The 18,712-nt window shown below is 42.6% G+C and overlaps 1 protein-coding gene across 3 annotated transcripts in view; it reads left to right on the forward strand.

Moving 5' to 3' along the window:
- The window catches only part of KIF4A (kinesin family member 4A), an 86,001-nt gene that overhangs the window by 12,690 nt on the left and 54,599 nt on the right, over positions 1–18,712 (forward strand). For all 3 annotated transcript variants that reach the window (XM_006908523.2, XM_025044421.1, XM_025044420.1), the window contains exons 8-10: positions 12,102–12,218; positions 12,837–13,012; positions 15,986–16,047. In XM_006908523.2, coding sequence (XP_006908585.1) covers positions 12,102–12,218; positions 12,837–13,012; positions 15,986–16,047 — 355 coding nt within the window. The remainder of the gene's footprint in view (positions 1–12,101; positions 12,219–12,836; positions 13,013–15,985; positions 16,048–18,712) is intronic.

The following is an 18,712-nucleotide window of genomic DNA, read 5'->3' on the forward strand; positions in this document are numbered from 1 at the left end:
AAAGAAACAAGGATTAGCCTAAATTGACTTTCTTAGTGAATTAGAGCTGGTTTTCAGTGCTTACTCTTCTGCTTCTAGGTTCTTGCAAGCCACCCTTGTAATAATCTGCAAGATTTATATCAAACTTACTGGTCCACAATTCATGGAATTAGCGTTTACCTCTTTTGTGAAAATCCAAATTACATCCGCCCCGACTTCCGGAACATCCTCGTCCGCCGTTTCTCTAAGATCATCGACATGGCTTCAGCGTTCTCATTTGTGATGCCCATCGGCTTCCTTGGCTGTAATCCATCTGGCCCCAGACAGTTGAACTCTTATTAAAGTAGTTAAGTTCTCGCCTGCTACCTCCGTGCTCACATTGGGCTTCGGTTCCCTCGGGAACTGAGAAGGCAGAAGCAAAATTAATAATTGAGGGATTTAACTCTTTGTCATTTATCATTGCACTGGCACAGGGCAGAGACCTGTTTCTTCCTCGTTCAGCTTTTTGTTCTGAATGTTTTTAAAAGTGCCCTTTTTGTTCTACGTTTGCACTTTGAGATTTGACCTTCTCGGTACTGTTTTTAAAGGTTCTTGTGCCTCTTTTATTTTTTTAGGTATACAGTCCTGAGTTATTTTTTTAACGGTTTCGTTGAGACATAATTCACATACCATAACATTCACCCGTTTCAACCGCACACTTCAGTGGATTTCAGTGTATTCACAGTTGTGCAGCCGCCATCGCGGTCTAATTTTAGGACATTTTCACCCCCTCCCAAGACACTCAGTTCCCATTAGCAGCCACTCTCCATCCCTACCCCTGCTCGAACCGTAGGCAGCAACTAACCTATCTCTCACATAAATATAATCATATAATGTGTGGTCTTTTGTGACTGGCTTGTTTCACCTTTGACTACCTACATCTCTCGTCGCTATCCCTTATCAAGTTAAGGAAGCGACCTTTTATTCCTTATTTGCTAAGAATTACATATAATATTTTTATGATTACCATTTATGCCTACAGCACCTGGTCTTCTTAGGTGGTCTCCCATCCAGGTACTAACCAGGCCCGACCCTGCTTAGCTTCCAAGATCAGACATATTTTTAAAATAAGAAACGAGTGTTGAATTTTATCATTGAATGGGAATTAATCATCACGTAGTTTTTCTTCTTTTAACCTGTCGATAGAATGAATTGTAAAAATAAATTTTCTATCATCGAGTCACTGCCGATTGACCATGATAAATGATTCTTTCTGTACATTGCTGGATTTCATGTACTAGTTTTCAGTTTAGGACATTTATATATCTGTTCCTACGAGAGGGTGACCTCTAACTTTTTTTGGTATGTGTGCTCTCCTCGTCCAGTTTTAGTTTAAAGGCGTTGTCAACTGTATTAAATAAGTTGGGAAACTCAGTTTTTTTTCTATACTCTGGTACAGTTTATATAACAAGGGAATTATCTCTTGAAGATTTGATTTTTTATATCTTGAGCCAATTTCGTTAATTTATATCTTCTTAGAAAATTATTCATTTTGTTTAGATTGTCAAATTTTTTGGTATAATATTATATATACATTTACTTTATATTTTTCAATCCCTGTGTCTATAATTATGTCTCTACTTTAAATTCATTTGTCTATATATCTTCTCCATTTTCTCATACTTGACAAATTTACTGATTATTTTTTTCCTATTTTATTTTTTTACTCTCTATTAATGACTTCTTCCTAGGTTGCTTTATTTTGTTATATTCTTTTTATTGCTTCCCGAGTTTGAAAACTTAGTTCTCTCTTTTCCACTCTTTCTTTTCTTGTTTTAAAGCTTTTCAAGAATATTCAAAAGAGGTCATGATGGTATAATGATCCCCACCATGTACCTGTCATGCAGTTTTAACAATGACTAAATTATGACCTGTCACAGCTTCAATCTATATCCTAACCACTTTCTCCCTTCAATATTATTTTGAAGCAAATCCCAGACATATTGTTGATTTATTTCAATTTGTATCTGAAAAAAATGAATTCTTTAAAAATATAATTACCTAAGATTAATAATAATGCCTTAATATCATCAAATATCTAGTCAGTGTTCAAATTTCAAATAGTCTCATTGATTTTATTTATTTGGATCAGAATCCAAACAAAGTCCACACATCATTATTAATTGATAGGTCTTTTAAATCTCTTAATCTATAGGTACCCCCTCCATCTCTCCTCACCCCTCAACTTCCTGGACATTTTTTTATTAAAAAATCAGGTTGTCTTGTGGAATTTCTCACAGTCTAAATTCCACTGACTGCATCCCCACGTAGTTTTAACATGTTTCTCTTTCCTCCATATTTCCCACAAATTGGTAGTTGGCTCTAGAAGCTCAATCACATTCGGGATCAGTTTTTTTGTCTTATTTTTACGTGCCGTTTGATTATCTCTCTTTCCGTGGTATAGTTCATTTATTTTCAGTCATCCTTTTCTAGAATGATATATTTAAAGCTATACATTTTCCTTTAAGCACCACTTGGATGTACTCTTATAATTTTGAAAAATAGTACTCTACTCATTTTTAAATAGTATGACATTTTAAATTTTCTCTTTAACCTAAGAGTTATGTAGAGGGCATTTCTATGTATTCTTTTGTTGTTAGTTTCTGGTTTATTACATCATAATCAATGAATGTGTGTGAATTCTGATTTTTGAAATTTGGCCTGAATCTTGTTTGATCTTTGTTAATATTTCATGTGTATTTGAAGACTGTGTTTTCTCTTGGATATCTAGTTGTGTACTATAACTGTCGGATAAATTTATTAATTGTATTATTCAGATCCTCCGTGTCCTTTCTTGTTATTTACTTGATATGTTATTTTCTCACAATATGACCGAGGATTTGTCCATTTTTCTTTGTATTTCTTTGTTTACGCGTTCTATATTTTCAAGCTATGACGCTAGCTGCGTAAAGTCTCAAGGCATATATCTTCTTAGACTACATCTATCTTGTCTGATTAATACTTCTTCACCTACTTTATCTTTGTGAGCCCTTGCCTGCTATAACACTACTATATCTTTGTGAGCCCTTGCCTGCTATGTCTTTTTGCATCCCTTATCAAAACAATGTAGCATGATTTCATTCATTCATTCATTCATTCATTCATTCATACCAATCTGATGTTCTCTTTTACCAAAGGGTTTTATCCTATATATTTTTATATCTGTGTTTGGACTTGTTCCTGCTGTGTCACTGACTACTCGCCCAATGGCCTAGTCCTACTCTGGTGCCACAAGCAAGTACCGTGGCTGTTGTCCCATGGCCCCCTCCTGTCTGCTCAGTCCTCTGCCCTGAGGTCCGCACTACCCTAGAGTTGGTGTCACCATTTTCATAGCAGCTCTCTCCCGTAAGTTTTTTCTTCTGTTAGTCTGATTCATCCGTTTTCAGTCTCTCAGGGATTTTGCGGTTTCAGATCCACAGCGATAGAGTCACAGGCGGGTGGTGGCTGTGTTACTCGGCAACACCTTCAGAGACTTTTAGGGACTCTCAAAGGAACTTTAGTCAATTGCATTGAAGGGTTTCGCACAGCACAGTTCAAGTCGCCCATCTTGGCTTCAGAGTTTCGGTTTCCTCTTTTATAAAATGATGATCTGAATATATGGCCCCCCCACACAGATGTGAGGATTAAGTAAACTGATATGTGACGCTTGGAACATAATTCTTGGTGTATAGTAGCCTCTTCGTAATTACTAGTTGCATCTTCTGTGTTTTTACTTGCTCCGAGTGGTGGTTAATGAGGAATGTGGGGACCTTACTGATGTTTATAGACAAGCCCGGCTGAGCTAAGACTACTTGGAGCTTATAGGATGCTCGTCAACATTTGGGGTGGCCTTCTAAGGTGGAAGGGGCTTACAGGGGTGATAGAATTAAGTTTTCTTTAGCTAACAGAGTATTCCCAAAGCTAAGCCTCGCCCCCACCCCCACCCCCCACTTTCAGAGAGAATGATTTTCTACCTATTGAGAGCTAGGAAAGTTGCTAGGCCCTCTAGAATATTTTCAGAGCATGGATATGGCCCATCAGGATTTTGTTGCGTGTTGCAGTACTAGGGATGGAGGAAGGGGGGCGTACCGAAGTGTCAGATTTGCTTTGCGAGGCAAAGAAGTTTATGACCGAATCATGGATGAGTCTTAGATCAAGTGGAGATGCCAACAGCCGAAGGGAAACTAGTGAACAAAGAAGACATAGGTGCATAGGAAGCAGACAGTAGACAGAAAGACGACGAGTTTGACTTTGGACGTGTCAGATTTGGAACGCACATCAGAAAAGTCCAGGAGGCAATGGGAAATTCGGAGCGAGAGCTTCGAAGCAACATCTGGGCTGGAGAGAAATGTGAGGAATCTCTGAGGTCGCCCAGGCGAGTCGTGTGAAGAAAAACCAGGTAAAGACAGCCAACCCTAGCTTTTTGTGAGGAGCACTGATTTGGAAGAGTCCAGGGCAAAGGAGCAGATTAAGGAGGTCGAGAGATGCAGGACAGTAAGCAGTAGCTAAAAACCAAGAGAAGAGTTTCTGGAAAGAAGGGATCATCACCTGTGCAGATGCTTCAGTGTGATTACATAAGAGGAGGACTGAGAAGCGACAGATGGGCTTGTCCACCGAGGTTTTGGTGACACTGCCAGAGCAGCGTCAGTTGAGTGGGTAGTAAGGAATCAGGGCAGTTCGCATCAGACCGAAAAAAAAATGTGGTGTTTATCCGATCCATTGATTTCCTTATTCCTGTATCCGTTAACAAAACGTGGTGATATTTTGCCTGTCTCTAAACTTTTCATAAGTGGCTTGGCAATGCATGTGTTCTTTTGTCGCTCTTGTCTCTGCTCAATGTTGTTTGAGGGATTCCTCCATCCTGATACATACAGCTCTGTTCTAAGTTTGTTTTTAAACTAGAGTCTTGGGTTTTCGTAGCGTAAAATCGTATCGGTAAAAAGAAAAATGATCTCTTTGCCAACATTTATTCCTGTCATTTAATTCTCTGATGTTTTGTTTATTAGCAAGAAGGATGCCGAAGGATACACCCTGGGCTCGCAAAAAATTGCTTTCTTCCGGGGGATCTAGTTTCTGCTTTTAATTGGATTGGTTTTAGTGCTTTAATATGTGAAACGATAATTGGTACTGGTTTGGGTAAATGGTATTTAATTCTTGGAGTTCCGGAAAGTCTTTTTTATGCTGCACTTTAATCTCCTTGAGTGATCGTTTTTATGTTCAAGTTGCCTGTTTCCTTCAGCAATTCTGTTTCATTAAAGGCCTCTTCTAAGTTTTCTGCAACTTCCTCTCTTTGGCTTCTGGGTCCCCTTGCATGTATTCTTATTTTCCTTTGTCCGCTCATCGGGGCTCGAGTCTAAACCAGGGCGCCTTAAGTCATAGCAGCTTTGCGAGTTCGTACCCATGAGTCAGCACTGTAGAAGCAGCCATGTCACAGCCTTGCGACGCCTCAAGAGGAGGCCTGTGCGTACTCTTGTTCCCCGGTGCCATCATGGTCTCAAGTTAGAGAGAACCCAACCCAGCTCCTCGGTGTCCTGTAGGCCTTTGGCACCCAGGGCAACCGGGCACACTCACACAGGCAGTGTCGACTGTGCCCTCGGAGTCCCCGGGGTCCTGTGGGCCAGGCCTTCGCCAGGAGCCACGTCCACATCCTCGCACTCTGGCTCTGCTATATGACACCCAGGGCCTGGGCCCTGAGTTCTCATCTGTTCCAGAGATGAAAAACCCTGCGTCTCAGACCCATGCCGTGACCTCTCTCTCTCAACACCTGCTTGGCTCGTGAACAGAGTAGATGGATCAGACTTGGGAAAAAGGGGGATCTGGGATATGTCTAACCTACCATCTTCCCCACATCCATCTACAATTTTAAAGTATACTGCCAGATTCCCATACAGGCATGAGACTATTCATTTTTCTAAAGTTTTCTAACTTTTCTACTAAGTGTTATTATCAGTTTGATAAGTGAAAAACGGTATTTCGTTTTCTTTCCTGTAGTTATTGGCAACGTTAAACATACTTTTATATTTATAAACCATTTATATTCTGGATCAAATGACCTATTCAAGGTATTTATCTCCTTTTAGTCAGTGTGGGTGTACATTTCTTAAGTTTCTCTATTTTTTTGTTGTGACTTTGAATATAAAACATATTCAGCTCACTGCCAGATTATAAATAGATTACAGATGAATAACAGATAGATGATTCAATTGAAATATAATAGAGCATAGAGAAAAATCCACCAACCGTAATTTTACAGTTTGATGAATTGTTCACAGTGTGAATACACCCACGTCACTAGCACCCGCATCAAGAAACGACATGACAGGCATCCCGGAAGTGCCACTTGTGCCCAGTTCAGTGTCCGTTTTCCCCAAAGGGAAACCTTTGTGTCTGGCTCCCTTCATCCAATGTAAGGTCGCTAGAGAGAATAAAGCATGCCTGGTTAAACTTGAATTTCAGATACATGACAAGCCATTTCGCATGGAACATACTCATGTTAAAAATGATTCATCATGTATCTGAAATTCAAATTTAACTGGATGCCTGTATTTTATTTTTCTCTTGGCTAAATCCAGTAACTAACTCGGCATGATGCTCGTGAGACTCATCCATATTATTGCCTGCAGTCGTGGTTCGTTCATTTTCATTCCTGCAGCGGGGGGCGTTTGGGTAATTTCCGGTGTGGGGCTGTTGTGAATAGTGCCCCATCCTTGCACGTGGATTTTCGTGAACACGTGTACGCAAACTCCTTCGGTCCTGAGTCCTGCAGCTGCTACCCTATGCCTTCCCTTTAGAGTCAGATTCCTCAAAAAAAGTTTACACTGCTTAGCAACACGTGTGATTTTCACTCGGTTACATTTTCCGGGGAGAGATATAGCATGCACGCAGAAAACTGCATAATCGCGCATCTCGTTTAATAAATAATCATAACGCGGACGCCCGTGCAGCTATCACTTAGGTTGCAAAGCAGGACATTTCCAGCAACCATGTACGCCTCTCTCAGGCCGCGACCCGCTCCCTTCCCTCTGCAGGCGACTACGCCTGACTCTTGCGGTGGCGGTCCCCTTGCTGTCCTTGACAGTGCTGCCACCTGCGTACACATCTCTAAACAGCATGATGCACTTTTGTCTATTTTTAAACTGTGCGAATGGAGTCATCCTGCATGTCACCTTCTGTGTCTTACGCCCTCCGTTCGGCGTTGTGTAGGACAGACTCGTAGCTCCTTCACTGCCACTTCGGTGTGGTGTCCCACGGTGCGCCGCCGCCGCCGTTTGTTCTTTCTGTGATCGATGGATGTTTCAGTCATTTCCAGTTCAGGGCTGTTATCAATGGTGCCCTTAACGAACATTCTAGTCCATGCATCCTGATGCGTATGTGTAAGAATTTTCTGGGGTCTGTAGCTAGAAGAGTTCCTGGGTGTTATGGTACAATACACACGCACCCACTGTCTTCCAGAGTGTTCCATCGTATAAGAGGCCTGGTCTCTCCACATCCCCCAACACTGTTTCGTGAGAATTTAAATATCTTGCCAATCTCACAGTGTGGAGTGAGCAACCATTGTGGTTTTAATATTCATTACCTTGATGAGTAAAAGGATTAATCACCTTTTCTTATGTTAATTAGCCACGAATCTTTTCTTTTCCATAAAATGCCTCTTCTGGTCTTGCCCATTTTTCTATTGTGTCTGCCTTTTTCGTCGCGATTTCTGTAGATTCCTGTCACCGTTCTGTTCTGTTCATCGTGAACCTGTCCACCCCACATATTTTGCAGACACCGTCTCCCTCGTGTCTGGCGTGTCTTTTTACTTTCTTTTCACTTATGACTCTTTTATTTTCTGTGTTATTTAAGTGTACATCAGTACGCTTACATCCGAATGCGTAAGCTTACATATTAGTCTCTGGGGTTTAATATTTGTTTAGATCTTTAAATGTAAAATTTATAATGAAAAACACAAATTTTAAGTGTATATTAGCTGGGTTTTGACAGATGCGTGTACCTAAGAGCCTATAACCTAAAGCCTTGTCATGATATGGATCACCTCCCTCCCCAGTCCGTCGCCGCTGTACCAAACCTCACAGCATCCTCCCTTTGCATTGTAATTCTTTACTTGTCCATTTCCCCAGTACGCTTTGAGTTCCGTGCAGGCACAGACCAGTTCTTATTTTCCTGCCATGTGTGCCAGGCACTGTGCCCGGCACACGATAGCTGTTCATAACCGTTTGCTGCGGCCGGATGAATGAACATCCATCCACCTTCCTCATCTCTTACATCCAAAAGGTCCCTTAGCCATGTCATTTTATGTCTTAAATACCTTTTTCATTGTTCCAGCCAGTCCTTAAAGGTCTCTCACCTGAACTGTTAAAATAACAGTTTCAAACCTCCTACGTGCTTTCTCAAACAGCACTTTTTCTACTCCTAAATCTACCTTCCAAATACAGTCTTTCTCAAATCTGAGCTTGATCATGTAGACCCCTCTTTCAAACAGAGGGACACTCTTCTTTTTAATGAATTCTTATACCAAATTGCAACAGTTGGCATAAACTTTAAAAAGATTTTAAATTCACGTACATTTATAAGTTTATATTTATATAATTGAGTGAGTCGATCTTTAAACAATAAGAATATTATAGCTATTTTTATGATTACGATTCCATTCTTTATATTAACTCGCATATCGTAACATTTTTCATGCCCAACAAAGGACTCGTATCTAGAATATGCAAAGAACTCTGAAAACGCAATACAAAAAAAAACAGTCTAACTAGAAACGGGCAAAAGACATGAGCAGGTGTTTCACTAAAGAGGAAATATATGTGGCAATAAGCACACGGACAGATGCTCAGTGTCCACAGTCATTAAGGAAATGCACGTGGAAAGCACGATGAGCTGTCTGTCACTGCACACCTCTCAGCATAGCTGGACGAAAAATTAGTGACAGTGCCAAATGCTGGCAAGCATGTGGAGAGACTAGACCTGTCATACATTGCCATCGGGAATGTAGAAAGCTACAGCCACTCTGGAAAACAGTCCAACAGTCTCCTCGAACTGAACATGCACTCACCATACAACGCAGCAATTGCGCTACCGGGCATTTATGGCAGACAGTGTGTATGTCCACGCAAAACGCTGCACGTGACTGTTCATAGCTGCTCTGTCTGTAATAACCCCAAACTGGAATCGACTCGAGTATCCATCAGCAGGCAAATGGTTAAACAAACCGCGGCGTGCCTGTAAAAACTGGTGAAGTCCGAATGAGCTCTGGGGATTGTGCCAGAGTTTTGTACTGCACTATAGCTATGCCAGACGTAACCCCAACTTCTTCATCTTTCATCAACATCTACTCTCTGGGAAAATGGGCATGGCTTTTGTTACATTTTCAGAGAGGTCTATGACCCCAAAAGTTAAAAAACCACTGCCCCAAAATTGCAGGAGTGACTTACTGCAAGCATGCAAGCATGCAGGATCCTCTGACTAATTTAGCATGATGCCCTCAAGGACTATCCATGTTGCAAAAGGCAGCGCTTTCTTCTTTTTTATAGCTAGATAGTATCCCATTTTACATATATAGACATAGAGAGCATATATATCTATTATATATAGATGCGTAGATATAGAGAGAGAGCATACACACACACACACACCACATTGTGTAATATCACATTATACACCACATCTTTAGCCATTCATCCACCCATGGACACTTGGATTGAGAAACCGTCTTTAAATCTGTATCATCTTAACACCTTGAGTTCCACGTCCATTGGGTCCTTCACGACTGACTGTGATGCTGTGGTGAGCGCATGAACTGAGTGACTTCCTCTGGCGAAAATTGTGCAGGTAATTATACCACGATAGCACATGAGTACAAGCTCATGTGCTATCGTGGTATAATTACCTGTACAATTTTCCATGAGTGAGCGTGTGAACTGGGAAAAGGTCTAGTGCAAAGCCACAACCTTAAATTACACATTGGCAAAACATTCAAACATATGCACAAATAACGTAGGTATTTTTAAAGACTGCAGAAAAGTTAATAAACCTTGCTGCACGAGATGTGTGTCGGTGGACTCCAGTGTGTTAAGATTTGGTATATAACACATTGGAGTGAGCCGTTTACCTGCAGTTTTAAAATAGTTAAAATACTTTTAAATGCTGATGACGGTTGTACAACAACGTGAATGTACTTAATGCCACTGAACTGTACAATTAAAAAACAGTTAAAATGGTAAGTTTTACGTTATGTATATTTTACCACGATAAAAAATAATTTTCAAACAAAATCCAAATTGCGATTGCAGAAACTTAGGGATCCCAGGAACACGATAGGAAAACCACTGCCCTCTGGGATAAACACACATGCCTGCGCACGACGTATCTGTCATACCCTTTATGACCTGCTCCTAGCTGTCCTCTGGCCTCACTATTTGTCACTCTCCGTCTCACAACTTGCTCCATATTTACGTTGAGCCACCTGTAGGTCCCGAATGTACAATGCTGTCCCACAGGCATGAGCGGCCTCCTCAGCCCGGGTGCCCTCACCTCCTTCTCACCCTTCCCTCCTCCGATGCCTTTGACCTTCACAATTCAGCTCAAATTATCAGTTCTTCTCTGATGCCTTCCTTTACCTTTCCAGGTAAACTTTACCACCACTCCCGCCTATGAGAACCTATTTTTACGATACGTATCTCTTCCTTTAACGTTGTATTTGCAATTATTTGCTTGTGTGTCTCTCCCTCCCCGTAGACTATGAACGCCTTGAGCGTAGGGGTTGTCGCTTATTCATCTTCGTGTCTCTAGTACCTAGCAGACGGCCCGGAGCATGGTGCACATTCACTAGGCGTTCAGTGAAAACACTCACATGAGTGGAGCGAGAAAAAGGGAGAGTCCCGGATGTCTCGGCTTCGCTGTTTGTTGGGGAACTGGTCGGATGGTGACAGAGTGAAAAGGAACAGTGATGGAAGTCACACAGATTCACACTGCAACATGGATTCTGTTTTGTTCGGGGTTTTCATGCAGCGTCACCCAGGCACAGGCCAATGCAGGTTATTCAGCAGGCAGCTGAAGTATAGCTTTGGGCAGCAGGAAAGAGGTCCGGGTAGAGATGCAGATGTAGGGACTCGTTTCTGTGCACGTTTATTGGACTTCTAGGCAGCGACGACTAGATGTAGTAACAAAAGAGCGTGAAACAGTCCCACGAGAATACCAATTACACTTAACGGATGGACATCGGAAAGACTCATTAAGTAGACTGGGAACGGTTGACAATGGGGACACAATAGTCTCATGGCTCTAGAGGGGAGACTTGCGCATTCAGGAGTTCTTTCTATACATTTTCTATCAACCCCCTCCTTTCAACCTCCAGTCTCCCCTCTTTCCGAGGTACCTGGCGCCTCGAAGTGAGCAGGTTAGCTCATTTCCATAGAACATAGGGGCCAAGACCATGGACTTCGGGGCTGGACTGCCTACGTTTGAATCCTGACTCTGCCACTTATTATTAGCCGTGTGACCTTAGACGAGTTACCTAACCTCTTTGTGCCTCAACTCTCATATCTGTCGCCACAGGGATAATCACACTTTATACATACTATATAAGACTGTCGTGAGGATGAAATGAGTTAATATGTATGAAGGACCCAAAACAGCGTCTGGCTCATAGTAAATACTATGTAAGCTGAGCGTTTCTTATCTCTGGCATCATCGTTATTGTCCCTCTGCAGGACTTTAGTAATGATAAGCAGATGCTAAACAATAGCCGTTCATCTAATTTTGCAGCATTAATTAAAGGATTGAGCACGATGATGGATATAAAAAGTAAATAGCTACGCCAACGGTCGTTAACATAGCGATAGTCATCTGTCCACTTTGTTTCCATGGGAGACGGTAAAAAGAGCCAACAGAGCCAGTCGTACACATCCAGCGTTTGGACCTTTGTCCTTTGAACTTTGCTTCAAGAGGCACCCTCAGAGAAGGGAACAGGATTAAGAAGTGTCCTTAAGATTGATGTGTAACTATTTCTATGGGCTCTTTCTTGGACCTTTCCCGGGATAAACGTACGTAACATGTTAGGTGCTTTACCAAGCAATTTAAATTTTGTTTCCCACTGTTAGGTATTAATATTAACCGAGGCCTCCTGTGCTTGGGAAATGTAATCAGTGCTCTTGGAGATGACAAAAAGGGTGGCTTTGTGCCCTACAGAGATTCCAAGTTGACTCGACTGCTTCAAGGTAAGCCTCTAAAAACAAGAGGGAGGGACTCACAATGATAGTGGCGAGAAAGCGGTAATGGAACAGGTAAAAAGTCAGATTTTTGGACTATCGCATACAGAGCTGTCTACTTGATAAATAGGAGAGAGGCCTGTTGGCATGCAAGCTTGTAAGATAATGGAAAGATGTCTTCATATATGGCTTCGAGAGCCAAGGAATCTGGAGAATGCCAGCTGTACTTAGAACTTTGTACCTGAAAATGAACTTGGTTACTTTGCCTCTGTTAGTGCTGATAAGCAGAATTCCCTGAAGAGTTCAAATCTACCTGGAGGGGGCGTCCTAGGGATGCTTAATCCTGGCGGTGTCTCCTAATTTACTTGGCCCCAGTCGTTTTAAGCTGATTAACTGCTGCAATCAGTCTCTCTCGAGAATAAAGACACACGCTTGCAATAGGATTCTACACTATTATTTTATACATCAAAAATGTGTATGTTTTTGTATCGTCACAAGTAGGAAATTTGTAGCTACTCGAGAATTCTTTTTTCATACAGCTCTGAGTTTGAAGTCGCCAGGCCGCATAGGCAGCTCTGCCGGCATCCTACTCATTTGATTTCATTTCCTTCCATTGTTCTTTTTCAGATTCTCTAGGAGGCAATAGCCATACCCTTATGATAGCCTGCGTGAGCCCTGCTGACTCCAATCTAGAGGAAACATTGAATACCCTTCGCTATGCTGACAGAGCAAGAAAAATCAAGAACAAACCTATCGTTAACATCGATCCCCAGACAGCCGAACTTAACCACCTGAAGCAGCAGGTATAAGGGGCTCGAACTCTGACGAGAAACGATACAGGGACGTGCGCGAAATGATAGGGCTTCTCCTCCCAGCCGCTCCTCTTCCGGAAGTTTGGACATCTTGGTTAAGCATTATGTTAGTTTGGGGACATCTTAAAATAACTCCTGTTCACATGTTTGTTGATATATTTAAGACAGGGGATATCACTGGTAAAGAAGTAGTGAGCAGCGAGAGGCAAGGTGGGAAATCAGATCCTTAAAGTCCTCATATGGCTTGTTGAAGATTTTGGAATTCAACCCAAAAATACGGGGAGCCATGGAAAGATTTTAAGTAAGAGGGTGGCATGGTGAGAAGCGTGTTTTAGAGACATCACTCCAGCAAGAATAAGGAAAGTGGATTAGCAGTGGGCATGACTCGAAATAGGAAAATAAACGAGGCTGTTATAATAACCCAGGTGAAGACTGTGGCCTAAACGAAAGACAGTAGCAATAGAGATGGAGAGAAGGGTACAGATTAGAAAAAACACCACCACCGAGGAGGCAGGACATGTGGGGACTTGGTGACAGTTTCGATGTGGAAGGGCGGGCGAGGAGAGTCAGGGTCGGTTCCTGGCTTCTTACTTGGACAACCAAATAAACAGCAGTGGCAGTCGTTGGGTCAGGGGATGCAGGAGGACAGACCAGGTCAGGTGGCAAAATGGAAACGATAAGACTCGGTCTGGGGCGTTTTGAATTCGAAGGGCCCGCGAGACATCTAAGTCGAGCTGCTAAGTAAAGGAACAGCCCGCTGTCAACGAATGCTAGACGAGGAGGCGGAAGATGGTGGGCGTTTCTTTCAAGGAGGCAAGATGAACAGACAAGAGACAAAACTCAACACACCATCCCAGCAACACGTCCTTGCAAACTGGGATCGTGAGCTGGGGAAGCGGGGCATGGCATCTCCTGTTGTCTGTGTAATCCGAGAAGGCTTCCTGACGTAGCAGCCTTTGAGCTGAGAGCTGACGGGCTGAGTAGGAACTATCTACGCCGAGAAGGAAGAGGATTCCAGGGAGAAGCAGCAGCATGTGTAGCCAAGTATAGTGCTTAGGCATTGACGCCGCAGCCAGGCTGCCGGGTCCAGATCCTGGCCCTGTAACTCACCAGCTGCGTGCCTTGGGCGAGATGTCTGTCCCTCACTTTCCCTATCTATGAAAAGGAAATAATGATAGTCTCTGCCTCCTAGGAGTTTTGCGAGGGTTAAGCGAGCTAATGATACATGCAAAGCGCTTAGAGCAGCACCAGGCGCGCGTTAAGACGAGTCTACCAAGGTCCTGAGTTAGGAAGGACTGTGGTGTCCTTGAAGAACTCAAAGCCACCGGTGTGGCTAGGGCGGAGATGGTGAGGGCAGAGGATTCCAGCCTGAGACTAGAGGAGAAGCAGAGCCCTGAGCGGGCCTCGTGGACCACGGTAAAAGTGCTTTTTAGCACGGGGGTAACTGGTAATTTCCATGTTTAAAAGACGGTCTGGCTGCTGTGTGCAAACGGGGTATAGTTGCTGCAGCGATCCAAGTGAGGAACGACGGTGGCTTAGACTTACAGTGGTGGTGGCGGTGACGGTAAAAAGAAGCAACCAGTGCATTAGATCCGGGGATGAGGGCGTGACACGCAGATTTCCGGCGCTTTCACTGACCTGGATTTTACTGGAGAAAGGTCAGATCTGGGGAGGGAAGACAACTACCTGGAAATATTACGTAGATAGTTTCATGTAGAAGTTTAAATTCAGAAAGATCTGTGTGTGGGATAAATTTGGGGAGTCACCAGTTTGTAGATGGCAATTGAAACCAGAGGCAGAGATGAGACCTTAAGGAGCGAGCGGGACGTGGGAAGAGTGAGACCGAGCTTTGAGGACCTTTATCATTTGAAGGACAATCAGAACAAAGGTGAACCAAGAAAGACACTTAAAAGATCAGCTAGAAGGATAGAAGGACAAGCAGGAAAGTGTGGTGTCTGCTAAGCCAAATACGACCACACAGTCACGTAAAATGAAGACCGAAAAATGCCCCTGGACGTAGTGACAGGCGGATCACCGGCAATCTCAGCAAGACTTATTTCAGTGGAATGCTGTGGGCGGAAATCAGTGTTGAGGTCGAGGAGCAAGCGAGAGAGGTAAGCGAAGGGAAAGGAGGCAGCAGCACGTGTAGGCTGCTCTCTCAAACTCCGAAGGAGAGAAACAGGCCAAAAGAGGCAGGAAGTCATACTGGGAAGGGCGCTTTTGTTTTAAGATGGGAGAGACTTGAATGTGTTTTCATCTTAATGGGAGGGATCCTATAGAAAGGGAGAGGTCGAAGACATAGAAGAGAGAAGGGGTAACAAATAGAGTAAGATTCATTGGGAGGCAGGAAGACTTGGGATCCAAAGCGCAAGTGAGGAGACGGGTTGCGGGAGGCATGACAGCCCCTCTTTTGTCACGGGGGGAACGGGAGAGGACAATTGCGCATGCGCTCTGCGTTAAGATCCATCCCGATGAAGCCTCTTTCGGGCCATTTTGGAATTTCATTAATGCGCTGTTTCTCTGAACCCTAAAGCACTTACCTATACTCGATGACTTAGCATCTTCTGTCTTGTATTATTTCCTACTATTTCAGGCCTTAGACTTGTCTGCGTCAACTAGATGGATTGTAAACCTGAAAATAAGCCGCAAGAGTTTATTCTCACAGTCTCCCTACATTGCCTAGCCCAGGGCTGAGTTTGATTCTTTTTAAAAAATAGATGCTCAATAAAAACTCATTAAGATGCTTAGGTGAAAGGGACAATTCATCTTCTAAGTCCTAGTTATTCGTGTAATGCCGATTATCCTCTTATGTTTGAATCGTTAACCATGATGCTTTCTGTAATACCTAAGATATGCCTTAAATTTCATAGGTATTGAGTGAAATTACTGCCAGTTGTAGTAATTTCACTGATAAAGGGATAAGTAGATTTTGATTAGTGACTTTTTTTTTTTTGCATTTCCCAGGTACAACAGCTACAGGTCCTGTTGCTACAAGCCCATGGAGGTACCTTGCCCGGATCTATAAAGTAAGGCCTAGATCGATTTTAAGTGTATATTCCAATAGAGGCTATTTCTCCTGATGGTTGTTTGCCCCTGATCTGCTAGAGCTTCTGGTAGTGCTCGGTGTCAAGCGTAGGCATCTCACCAAACTCGCTGGCTATGTAGGACTTGGCTAGTTAGCTTCGAAGCAGCCGATGTAATACGAAGAACATGAGTTCTGCCCTCAGAAGCTTATTAATTAGAATTTTGCTATGAGGAAGAGCTGTCTCTTCTTCCCCATTTATTTATTTGATGTTTTATTTTTATCCCTATAGACTCATGGATATTTATTTTATTCTATGGATTAACATCCAGTGCTATCATTGTTTGTTTTATTGCGCAAATCGTTCCTGCTTTGTCCACTAGGAGCCCCTTTCTGGGTGGCTCTTGTGTTCCTTGACACACCCTCAACTTTTTGAGCATTTCCACAAGATGTTCCACACCCATCTTGTGTTTTCTCCACCCCAGTTCTGGAGTCAACCGTATTTCTAAGGAGCCTGCGTTGTGTTTTTATTTATTTATATATTGGTACTGGGCTGTCACTGCCTCTAGGTCCTCTCAGTGAGCAGCGCTAGGAAGTATCTGAATGTATAGTAACCCACACATACACTCATACCTATGTTTCTATATCTGTGTACATATTAAAAACCATAATTTTATACCGATACCTCTGATTCCAGTCCAACACTACAGCATTCATTTTAGCCTTCCTCTCCTTATTTTTAACTTCTTTCTCTAACAGAAATTTGCAGTCTATTTACTTTCTTTTTCAGTTCTAGTATACACACAGTTTCAGAATTGCTGGCCCATACTCTTATGAGAAACACTTTCATGAACTACAGTACAGCATTTCGTACATTTCTTTTTGTCTTTAGGTTCACAGTATCCAGGCAAGATACTATTTCCCGCAGTCATTGTATTCCATTTTGGGTTTCCCCTACATCTTCCCTGGTTTTAGTTGTTTGTTTCTATTTTGGGTACGTGATGGGTATGTGAAATATTATGATGGTATAAGAGTCAGTTATACAAAAAGATATCCTCGGAGCAGAGGAACATAAATCAGAACCACAATGAAATATCACCGTACACCCCTTAGGATGACCAGTATATTAAAAAAAAAAAAAAAAAAACAGGAAATAACAAATGTTGGCAAGGATGTGAGGAGGATGTGGAGAAATTAAAATCCTTGTGTGCTGGTGGAGGGATTGTACAATGCTATAACTGTTATGGAAAACAGTATGGAGTGTCCTCAAAAAATTAAAAATAGAAATGCCATATTATCCAGCTTTCCCTCTTCTGGGTATACATCTGAAAGAATTGAAAGTAGAGTCTTGAAGATATTTACATACTCATGTTTATAGCAGCACTATTCACAGCAGCCACACACATGTCCATCAGTAGACAAATGGATAAACAAAATGTATATTCACACAATGGAATATTATTCAGCCTTGAAAAGGAGGGAGATCCTATCACATATTACAATATGGATGGACCTCGAGGACATTCTGCTAAGTGAAATAGGCCAGTCGCAAAAAAGAGAAACGCTGTATGATTCCACTTATGTGAGGTATCTAAAGTAGTTGAATTCATAGAAACAGACCGTAGAATGCTGGTTACCAGGGGCTGGGGGAAGGGATGCAAGGGGAGTTGTTGTTTAATGGGTACAGAATTTCAGTTTTACGATTTGAAAAAGTTCTGCAGATCTGTTTCATAAAACATCGTAAATGTACTTGTTATATGTTTTTTACCACTGTGTTTTTTAAAGGAAAAAATATCCATACACAGAGAAGTATCATTCACCCCTGCTACCCTTCTTCCATCACTATCCTCCCGCCCCCGCATCTAGCCCCCGCATCTCTCCGGTTTCCGGTTCAGCCTTCCTGTATCGATTTTGTACGAATGAGCAGATAGCTGTGTATCCGTATCTCCTCCTTTCTCCTGTGAATGGTCATAAACCACAGATACTGTTTGTGGCTTCGCTTTTTTCCGTATTTCCTGGAAATCGTCGTGCATCCCTTTCTAGAGGTCTTCCTCGTTTGTTACGGCTGCCCCTTGTGCCACGCGTATGAATTCGACCTCTTTCCTGCGGAGTTCAGGGCGTTTGCAACACGCTGCAGCGAGCGACCTTGTGTGTCCTATTTGCGTGTTGTTACTGATCTCTCTTCAGGGTAGATTTCTAGAAAAGGGACCGTTGGGCCAAAAGGTAAGTGCACGTGTGGTTTTGTGAGATGTCGCCGCACCCCCTCCAGGAGGCCTGTCCCATCTGCATTCCCGGCGGCAGCGTAAGGGAGAGCTGTCCCCACAGCCTCCCAGTGGAACGCGTTGTACTGTCTCAATTTTTGCCGGTCCGATAGGTGAGCAATACTATTTCAGGGTTGTTTGCATTTGTATTTTTTTAATTATGAGTGGCTTTGAGCATTTTTTTCATATTCCGGGGCCATTTTCATCTCTTTTGCTGGTGAATTGTCTATTCATGTGTCCTGTTTTTCTATCAGGTTTTTGAACCTCTGGCCCTGTTAAAAAAAATTGTGGGAAAATATAGAAAACATAAAATTTACCATTTTAACCATTTTAAAATATACGGTTCCACGGCTTTAAGTACATTCACAGTGTCGTGCGGCCATCACCGCTGTTCATCCCCAAAACCGT

This window comes from Pteropus alecto, unplaced genomic scaffold (assembly GCF_000325575.1).
Source record: "Pteropus alecto unplaced genomic scaffold, ASM32557v1 scaffold312, whole genome shotgun sequence".
Taxonomy (NCBI): Eukaryota; Metazoa; Chordata; class Mammalia; order Chiroptera; family Pteropodidae; genus Pteropus; species Pteropus alecto.